Source organism: Phoxinus phoxinus, assembly GCF_949152265.1.
Source record: "Phoxinus phoxinus genome assembly, chromosome: 4".
NCBI lineage: Eukaryota > Metazoa > Chordata > Actinopteri > Cypriniformes > Leuciscidae > Phoxinus > Phoxinus phoxinus.
In genome coordinates this window covers 15,285,758-15,297,196 of record NC_136879.1, presented here as the reverse complement: position 1 = coordinate 15,297,196, position 11,439 = coordinate 15,285,758, and the positions used below count along the sequence as shown (strand labels likewise).

Below are 11,439 nucleotides of genomic sequence, written 5' to 3'. Positions count from 1 at the left end.
ACTTTAGATCTAATACTATCACATGGAATAGATATTGATGCCGTTGAAATACTGCAACAGAGCGATGACATCTCAGATCACTATCTAGTCTCGTGTAAATTACATTTAGCCAAGGCTGCAAAGCCGACTCCGTGTTATAAATATGTTAGACCGATCACTTCTGCCACTAAAGATTGCTTTATCAATAATCTTCCTAATCAGTTTCATCATCTCAGCATCCCGGATAGCTTAGAAGAACTTGATATTGCAACAGAAACTTTTAACTCTCTCTTTTCCAGCATTTTAGACACAGTTGCTCCGCTGCGCTTAAAGAAGATTAAAGAACATAGTCCAACGCCGTGGCACAACGAGCACACTCAGGCCCTTAAGAGAGCAGCCAGAAAAATGGAGCGCAACTGGAAGAAAACAAAACTAGAGGTGTTTAGGATTTCATGGAAGGAGAGCTCGATTGCTTACAGAGAGGCTTTAAAAGCTGCTAGATCTGCTTATTTTTCAACCCTATTAGAAGATAATAAACATAATCCTAGGTATTTATTTGAAACAGTGGCTAAACTAACGAAAAAGAAAGCTTCAAGCCCAGAAGTTTCCATGCAACACAGCAGTAATGACTTTATGAACTTCTTCACTTATAAGATCGATAATATCAGGGACAAAATTATAACTATGCAACCGTCTAATACAGTATCGCATCAGGAAGTGCATTGTAGTCTCCCTGAGGGAAAATTTGATTCATTCATTGCTATAGGAGAGGAAGAATTTTGCAAACTCGTCAAATCATCTAAATCGACAACGTGCATGTTAGACCCTATACCGACTAAGCTGCTGAAAGAGATGCTTCCAGATGTCATAGATCCTCTTCTTAATATCATTAATTCATCTTTGTCTCTAGGATACGTACCAAAAACCTTTAAGCTAGCTATGATTAAACCGCTTGTTAAAAAACAGCAACTTGATCCTACAAAGCTAGTCAATTACAGGCCGATCTCTAATCTGCCATTTCTGTCAAAAATATTAGAAAAAGCAGTATCCTCACAACTGTGTTCCTTTCTTGAAAGAAATGATATCTGCGAGGATTTTCAGTCCGGATTTAGACCGTACCATAGTACCGAGACAGCTCTCGTTAGAGTCACAAATGATTTGCTCTTATCATCCGATCGTGGTTGTATCTCTCTATTAGTATTACTGGATCTTAGTGCTGCATTTGACACCATTGACCACAACATCCTTTTAAATAGACTCGAACATTATGTTGGCATTAGTGGAATTGCACTAGCATGGTTTAAATCATACTTATCTGACCGTTATCAGTTTGTAGCAATAAATGAAGAGATGTCTTATCAATCACAAGTTCAGTATGGCGTACCACAAGGCTCAGTACTAGGACCGCTGCTGTTCACTCTGTATATGCTACCATTAGGAGATATCATTAGGAAACATGGAATTAGCTTTCACTGTTATGCCGACGATACTCAGCTGTATATTTCTTCAAAACCTAACGAAACCTACGAATTCACAAAATTAACGGAATGCATAGCCGATATAAAAAATTGGATGACTAGTAATTTCCTACTACTAAATTCAGAAAAAACAGAGATTCTAATTATTGGACAAAAAACTTCCACACGTAATAACCTAGAGTACTGTCTAACACTTGATGGCTGCTCTGTTAAGTCTTCGTCGTCGGTTAGGAACCTGGGTGTGCTCTTTGATACCAATCTTTCATTTGAAAGTCATGTGTCTAGTATCTGTAAAACCGCTTTCTTCCATCTTAAAAATATATCTAAATTACGTCATATGCTCTCAATGAATAATGCAGAACAATTAGTTCATGCGTTTATGACCTCAAGGCTAGATTATTGTAATGCTCTACTGGGTGGTTGCCCTGCACGCTTAATAAACAAACTACAGCTAGTTCAAAACGCAGCAGCTCGAGTTCTTACTAGAACCAGGAAGTATGACCATATTAGCCCTGTTCTGTCAACACTGCATTGGCTGCCTATTAAACATCGGATAAATTTTAAAATATTGCTGATCACTTACAAAGCACTAAATGGTTTAGCTCCGCAGTACTTGAGCGAGCTCTTAACGCATTATAGTCCTTCACGTCTACTGCGATCTCAAAATTCCGGTCAGTTAATAATACCTAGAATATCAAAATCGACTGCTGGCGGTAGATCCTTTTCCTACTTAGCACCAAAACTTTGGAACAGTCTTCCTACCATTGTCCGGGAAGCAGACACACTCTGTCAGTTCAAATCTAGACTAAAAACACATCTCTTCAGCCTAGCATACACATAACACATTATAGACTTATATAATTAGGCTGCATAGTTTAGAACAGCCGGGACCGGGAACACTTCCCGTAATCCTGATGTACTTGGTACATCATAAGAAGGACGGCGTCTACGCTAATATTAGTCTCTCTGTCTATCCCGAGGTTTACCGCTGTCCACTGGAACCAGGCCGTATCCAGATCTGATGAAGGACCAGCGCCAGGACACGACGACGACGCCGCTGACCTGAAGTGTCAACCAGTCTCTCCTCCTCTCCACTCTGACTTCAAACAACCGGAACTGGACAAATACTCTGATTCATTCTGAACTTCATACACTGTTCACTCATTGGCCAGAGGAGAACTGGCCCCCGACTGAGCCTGGGTTCTCCCAAGGTTTTTTTCTCCCTTCTGTCACCTGATGGAGTTTTGGTTCCTTGCCGCTGTTGCCTTACCTTCTGGCTTGCTTAGTTGGGGACATTCAATATTCAACAATATTATAGATCTGCCTTAAAGGTGGATGATGATGAAATTATTTTTTGTATTATTTTCATGTTATCACTGTGAAGCTGCTTTGATACAATCTGTATTGTAAAAAGCGCTATATAAATAAAGATGACTTGACTTGACTTGACTTGAAAATATGTTTCAGTTCGCAAATATGAGCCAGATGCTGAATGTACTGTGAAATTAGCTTTTTCGAGGACAGTTCTGCTCAACTGAACCCTTCCAAGCTCCAATCCCCTGATTGAGTTTTATATTATCGCGACAGGTAGGGATCCATCTGTGTTAGATATAGATCAGGGATGCTAAAGACCCGAATATGTAATAATGATTGGCAAAACCTTAATGTATTTAAAGGGATAGTTCACCGAAAATGTTTAATTCTGTCATAATTTACTCACCTTCAAGTTGTGCCAAACTTGTATAAATTTCTTTGTTCCGCTGAACACAAAGGAAGATATTTTGAAGAAAGTTTGTAACCAAGCCATTTTGGGGCACCATTGATTTCCATAGTAGGAAAATAAGTACTACAAAAGTCAATGGTGCCCCAAACCTGTTCAGTGTCCCACATTCTATCAAATATCTTCCTTTGTGTTCAGCAGAACAAAGAAATGTATACAGTAATGTTGTCAAAAGACCCGGTACTTCAGTACCAAGTCGGTACTAAAAAAAACTAATGGTTACGGTACCAGCTTTTCTTATACCGGTGGTATCGAAGTATCGGGTTAATCCGGTTCTTGACGCGCTGTCCGGATGGTGCACAGTTGTGTCCTCTTCATAAACACACATGGCGACCGGCGGCGCTGCTAATGCGGTGGCTCTGAATCCACTTGTTGACAAGAAAGGAGGAAAGAGCCGTTCACATAGCGCGTTTTTTGTGTGTGCAAATTTGTTTTCCAGGTGCACCTCTGTTCCTATGCTCTGTTCATGGTTGCATAGCAACGACAGACGCAACGGGAGAGCACGCGCTTGTGGAAAGGAGAAAGCGGAGCAAACTGCGATCTCCATGATGATGAGGAATTATCATCAAAGAATTCATTGATTTCTAGCCCTTGCATTGGGCTTTACTACTATATATATATTCATGGAGATGAGCAATAAAAAGCCGACCTGTACAGCTATGATCGGCTGTTCGGCCGAGCTTTCGATGTTGCTATGGAAAGGCCGTTGGTTTTTGTCACATGACCTGTTGAGATGCTTCTATTATAAGCCGCGCGCCTACATTTGAAATAACGAATTTGCACGTGCATAAAATGCGATATCATATGTGAACGGCCCCTAAAGTGGTATCGTGTGCAGTTGTATCTGGGTAGACCTTTAAAAATTAAATATGAACGGATTTGGATTAAATAAAAGTACAAGTCAAATAAAACACGTTTTATCTCCTGTATAGTTTGGTAACACTACAATAAGATACCATTCATTAACATTACTTAATGCCTTATCTAACATCAAAACATTGAGTGAACAATATATTTTTACAACATTAATTAATGTTTGTGAATGTTATTTAATACAAACACTTGATTGTTCATGTTTGTTCACTTCATCCATTGTGCATTAAATAATGAACAGATACAACTTTTAAATTTAAAAATTAGTAGGCTAAATTTTTAAATAACCCCAAGGAGAATAATTGCTTCAGTATATAACTATTGTTTATTGATAGGTCATTTTATCTAACAAATGGATATACACTTTAATATATGTATATTTAATCAACATTAAGCTTTGGTACCGAAATTGGTACCGAGAACCGTGGATTTTCACGGGTATTGGTACCGAATACTGAAATTGTGGTACCGTGACAACACTAGTATGGATAAGCATGGATAAGAGCAGCCTAGCACAGCCTAGCATGGATAAGAGCAGGGAGAGCAGCAATAACCCCCCTTAGGGGAAACAGAACAGAACCAACATGAATGTATTGCAGATATCATTGATTCAAGATTTTAAAGTACAACATAATTCGAGAATTTATTCTTATTCAAGGGGAATCAGAATGCCAAATCCTGACTGACGAGAGGAGGAGCTGGGGATGGAGGAGGGTAATTCGCTCCTGAGAAATGCGATAGCTGCTGATAATACTGAAGGAGCTTAAACATATATACAGTGATAGGCGTCACATTCCTATAGTTAGACGTGGATCAGCTGAGAGTCAGCTGATGCGAGCTTGACTAACGTGGCCTGCCAGAACTAACGCTACACTTGATTTTTTTTATGAACTATACCTTTAAGCATTAAATACTGTAACCCAAATACAGACTATGCATTTTTTAAATTATGTATATTGTATACATTACTAATTTGAAAGCACAACTTTAGAACTAATGCGGCTTGGAACATTACTATTAGCATATACTTGCTATAGGTCTTTGTCAGCCCTGTTTGCATCCCTTGCATCCCCAATTTGATGATATGGCAGTGGGAGAATGATGGCAGGGGGATGAATGTGAGGCAAAGAAATGCAAAAGCATGTGATCTAGGCATAACACTATTGTGGTATTCAAAATATTTTCTAAATGATGACAGGTCTAAGTTTTTCAAAACACATTGTGGTCAATACACACACACACACTTAGACAGTTTTTTAACAGAACTTTATATGAAGGTTTTATTTTACATGAGCAAACATTGACTGAGTGCACCTGAATGCAAGAAAAGTTCCCCCCAAAATAAAAATTCTAATATTTTTTGTTCTTCCAAACACAGTTGTGTTGTCAAGGCTGTGCAGTACAGAGATGTTATAGTAGCTAAGGGGATTTAAATCCACTCCATTTCATGGTCACACTTAAGAATAACAGTCATTAATAAGTAACTATGCAGAAAGTAATGACTAATGAGACAAAACTAATGATTATTATTACATTAACTCTTCAGCTACTATGATTAATTAATATAGAAAAGCTTAACTAATCAGTAAGTAATATAACATTTAGGAGATAGTTCCTTATTAGGTAACCAACAATTACTTAATGAGATTAGCCTCATTAATAACTATTAACTAACTGACAAATTATAAAGAACATTATTGTGTGTCTGAGAAGGACACATCAGTCCTCCATTTCACTAGTAGTTCCTGCATAGTGACTAGGTAATACTTGAGTAATTATTAGTGATGCATTTTATAACCATGTTGAGAGTAAAAACAGACAATTGCTAACGTCTCAGACACTAATGTTGTGATTAGTAATTAATTAGTAATTCTTTATAATTTGTCACAATTACTTATTACTTATTTTATGATGCCAATCTCATTAAGTAATTATTAATTACATAATAAGGGACTATCTCAGTCCGAAATTCGATATCACCTACTGATTAGTTAAGCTTGTTTCTATATTAGTTAATAGTAGTAGCTGAAGTGTTAATGTAGTAATACTCATCAGTCCTGCTTTACTTCCTACATAGTTACTTATTGATGACGGATCATTATTTTAGTGTTACCCATTTCATACTTAAAAATACCCCTTAATCATAGTGAAATCATTATAACGTGCAACCTCTTGTGACTTATTGTCTCATTATGTTCTCAATAATAAAAGAACAATGTCCATTAAATAAATCTTCTAAATATTTCAAATATTCTTAAAAAAGTGTCACACTCATTCTAAAACACATAAGGTCTTTTAACTTGATAAAATATTCACTCAGATATCACTTGTTTCTTGAAAAACATTCTTATAACTTGCTGGCGTACTGTTGTCAGATTTAGTCCATAAATTAGTGGATTTAAAATAGGTGGTACAAGTAAGAATTCCAAGGCCATGAAATTACGCAGACCTTGAGGCACTTTCTTTGAGCCATAGCGACTGTACAGCACATCAAACAGCAAAGCAACAGTCACATTGATCAATGAAAACAGATGTGGCACACATGTTTGCATGAATTTGTGTCTGCCCTCTATTGACTTTATGCACTTTCTAATCAAGTAAATGTATGAGCAAAATATGAATACTGCATGTCCAAAATATGTAAGAATAACAATGTACCCAAACACATTATTTACAGTTGTAGAAAAACAAGAAAGTTTCGCAACTGCCCAAATCTCACAGAATAACTTTTCAATAGTAGAGCTACATAAGGTGAGTCTAGATATTAAAATAATTAGAATAGACATGCAAAAAAATGGAGCCAGCCAGCAGAAAAGGATACATTTAAAAACCATCTGATTGGTCATTATTGAATGATACTCAAGTGGTCTACATATTGCCACATATCTGTCATATGCCATCACTGTTAATGTTGAAAAGTCACACAAAGCAGATGAATAAATTACAAATATTTGAATTAGACATCCAGCGTAAGAAATCACATGATCGTTTGCTAATAAATCATACATGAATTTAGGATAGAATCCAGAAGTGCCAAAAAGTCCATTTACGCAGAGATTACATATAAACACATACATTGGCTCATGAAGCTTCTTATGCAGTATGATGGTGAAAATTACAGTTACATTACAAAACACCATAAAAGGATAAAACAGTGCAGTGAAAGAAAAAAACACAAATCTGTTTTCCATTGTTTCATTCAGACCAGAGAGTGTAAATACTAAGACACTGGACTCATTATCCAGTGGTGGCTGCATCTGGAAGGATATGCAATTATTATGTAGATTTTCGTTTTATTATATTTAAGCTAATTAGACATAGAAAGTTTATTTGAATTTGAATTGAAAAAAAAAGGCAAATATTAAATTCTCTCAGTAGCACATTGCCAAGACCTTACCGTCTCCTCTGTTGTCATGTTTCCCATTGTGCTCCCTAAAAGTTTGATTTGGTTTGCTATATATGGACACTGGTCTCATGCTAATTGCCTTGACAACAAACATTAAAAGCAGTGTTAACACGCTCTCTAAAGGCTTTTTGACCTTTAATTTGAAATAACTGCCAATTTATGCCTGCAAATAGATTTGCAAGCATTAGCTGTCTTTTAAATTTGCCAACCATATTCCTGTCAACACAGTTCCAACAGTACATTAAATATGAAACTTGTAATATATATAATGCAGTTCTTTACAAAATTATTTAAATTTTTTATTTTTTGTTGTTAGCCAGCACTTAATTACTTCACAAATTGACTTACAATGCAGTGAACAAATAATTGTTATTAGTAAAAATAAGGCAATATGCGAGAACATTTACATTTTCTATGATGGGCCTTAATAGTGATGTTCTTTACATGAATTAATGGATGAATGAATAGTTTTTATTATACTACAGGGCCGTTGAATGCTTGAATCTGATTGGTTGACAAACGTTCTACGGTGTGCTATTATTTCTTAGGGAACCACACAGCTAAAGTAGTTCCGGCAGGTCTTGACCGCATTACAGTTCCATATCACTTCGCTTAGTCAACTGTAATAGGCCTAACAGAAAATAGGATACAATCCATAACAAGAAAAACCATGCAGCCCCATGCGCTTGATCTGCAATTTCCAATGTCTAACTTCACAATCAGGAAACATGCAGTTTAATTTTAATAAATAAAGTATATAGTCCTATATATAATCAATAGAAAATTAAACTGAATATTTAAATAAATTGATAGTCCTGTTGCACGGTTTTTCGTAATTATTGAAGATAATATAACAAATACATAATTATTGATAGGCCTATACTTGTTAAAAGGGCTTTGTGTTTCATTTAGTCTACTGTCACTAATAGAAAAAAGAATTAACGAATTAATTCAAACGAATTGAATTAATAAATAAATAATAATATTGACGCACATGCTTCTCTCTCTCATAGCTGCATTAATAACTGCATAAAGCCGGGGACACACTTATTACTGTAAGGCCGGTTATGAATATAATTTGATACTTGACTGATCATGCACACGTTTTCAGCGCGTTCAGTCTGTGTTCACAGTGGTGTTTAAAATCTGCTGCATTCACAGTCAGAGAACTTTTCTAGTCGTTTAAGTGTGTGTCTGCTATCAGCGGCTCAAACCTCCGTTACTAACTCTAAAATGACGTTTTGGAATTAGCAACGGAGCATGGGTTTAGATGTGCAAGGAATTAGTCCTTCATACAAGAGCGTTTTAATGACAAAAACTTTACAAACGTTTTGAAATACATAATCTGAACAATATTTCAAGGTGTGGTAACTGTAGTAGCCTATAAGCGGAATAATTGACTCCAGGCCGTTGAATTATTCGGAAAATGATGCACACCCGAGGTGTAACGGCCACTCAGCTTTGCGTCGTGACCGCATTACCACCTCGGGTGTGCATTATTTTTCTAATAATTCAACAGCCTGTCGTCAATTATTCCTTACTTATTGTGTCTTGCATAGTACTGTATGCCCAGCCCTAATGGGCTTGTAAGACACCAAAACCACCAACAAAAGACCAGTTATCACAACATAGGCTACATAAAATTATCTAAATAAACAAGTCTGCCGCCTCATCCAGGCTTTACAAACAAAAGTAGCCAATTTAAACATATTCAAATTAAACAACCATTTCATCTTGTCGTCATCACTAATCCAGAACATTTCAGGCTTTTTAACAAACAATTCACAGAATAATACATTTCTAAAATCATCGTACCGTGGGCAATATAACACAAAATGAGTTTCATTTTCAACCTCTCCTAACTCACACAGTTAACAGAGTCTGTCCTCGTCAGGAATTTGGGTGAACCTACCAGTTTCTAAGGCTAGGGGAAGGATGCCAGTTCGCAGTTGAGCTATCAGTTGTACATCAGCAAAAATAGTCTGGAGCTCTGCAGCCCAGGGGGACTTATTCTTACTACACAAAAAAAACTTTTTTTGTTACTCTATTTTCAGGCAGATTAATAAGTCGATTCCACAGTCTAACCATTTCACATTTCCTTTGGACTGATCCAGGAACCCAGCCCATATCACCCAGCGCTGCCAGCACTGGAACAAACCTGTGAACCCCCAAGAAGCAGCGGATTGCACGGTTTTCTACAACGTCCAAGGCTGGACTCTGCACGGCCCCCCAAACACCAGCAGCGTAGTTTAACACAGGGGACACACAGGCAGCATACAACTGGGAGAATGTACCATAACCAAGATCTTTACAGATTTTTAACTTGTTTATCAGAACCCAGGGCTCTACTAGCTGCAGCAGCTATGATTTTAACTCCTCTGTCAAACAACATAAATTCATCAAATACAAATCCTAAATACTTATACTGAGTTGCATACTCAAGAACGGTATTACCAAAATAAAAAACGTTTGTGCTTCGCAAAGTAACACCTTTCCTGAAGTGCATAATTTGTGTTTTAGCTTGATTTATAACAAGTCTCCATCTACAGCACCAATTTTGTAAAACATGTAACATTTTCTGTAGATCCTCTTCATTTTCAGCAAGTAACACTACATCATCAGCATAGAGCAGAATGCCAACAATGACACTGTCTAGGCGCACCCCTAAGTTTAGATGTTTAATTTCAAGAGCCAAATCATTTATAAACAGAGAGAACAAACTTGGGGACAAAATATCCCCCTGTTTTACAACAAAGGGAATAAGAAACCAGTCAGTCTGCTCATCATTCACCTGAACACATCCCACACAGTCTGCAAATAGGGACTTTATGTCACGACACACACACACAAGACACGTAGATCCAAATGCAGTATACTTTTAATGGGTAATCCGTACTCACAATCAGTTCAGGCAAAGGTCAAAATCTAAACAAAGGCAATCCAAGGAACAAGAAACAGACACCAACATCCAAAGTGTGGGACATAAAACAAGGACTCGACAACTAACACAGAAACAGCCAGGGTATATATACACACAGATCTAACAAAGTGATGGGAAACAGCTGAGTGTAATGAACTGATGAGTGACAGACAGAATGCTGGGAATTGAAGTCAAATGTGAAAGACACCGTGAGAACGAGGACCTCTAGTGACAACCCAGGGAAACACAACCAGACACTGTGACATAACCCCCCCTCTACGGAGCGGCTACCAGACGCTCCACGACCCACTAAAAACAAACAAAACAAGAGTCCAGGCGGGAGGTGGAATGGTGGAGGATCAGGGGGAGGGATGGAGGGCCAGGACCATGAAGGGGAACAGGAACAGGGGATGACGCCTTAACCGGCGGCCAGGGCGAAGCAGACAGTCCATCGGGCGGCCAGGGCGGAGACGACAGTCCATCTGGCGGCCAGGGCGGAGACGACAGTCCATCTGGCGGCCAGGGCGGAGACGACAGTCCATCTGGCGGCCAGGGCGGAGACGACAGTCCATCTGGCGGCCAGGGTGGAGACGACAGTCCCTCGGACGGCCAGGGCAGAGACGACAGTCCATCGGACGGCCAGGGGAACGCAGGTCGTGCAAACAGCCAGGGCGGTGAAGACCCTTCGGGCGGCCAGGGCGGTGAAGACGACCCATCGGGCGGCCAGGGTGGTGAAGATGACCCATCGGGCGGCCAGGGTGGTGAAGACGACCCATCGGGCGCCCACGGCGGTGAAGACCCCTCGGGCGGCCACGGCGGTGAAGACCAGGGCGACCACGGCACAGGAACAGCAAGGAATACCGGCTCAGGAACAGCAACAGACACCGGCTCAGGAACAGCAACAGACACCGGCTCAGGAACAGCAACAGACACCGGCTCAGGAACCAGGGCAAGCAGCTCGGGCGGGGCCGGCAGGGCGAGCAGCTCGGGCGGGGCCGGCAGG

The 11,439-nt window shown here is 39.1% G+C and overlaps 1 protein-coding gene across 1 annotated transcript; it reads right to left on the bottom strand.

Moving 5' to 3' along the window:
• Nucleotides 1-6,422: 6,422 nt before the first annotated feature.
• LOC306996560 (olfactory receptor 1D2-like) lies at nucleotides 6,423-7,367 on the bottom strand (the record flags this gene model as incomplete). Its single annotated transcript, XM_079609173.1, has 1 exon — nucleotides 6,423-7,367. The coding sequence occupies one exon, from the start codon at nucleotides 7,365-7,367 to the stop codon at nucleotides 6,423-6,425; it is 945 nt and encodes a 314-aa protein (XP_079465299.1).
• Between the last annotated feature and the right edge of the window lie 4,072 nt (nucleotides 7,368-11,439).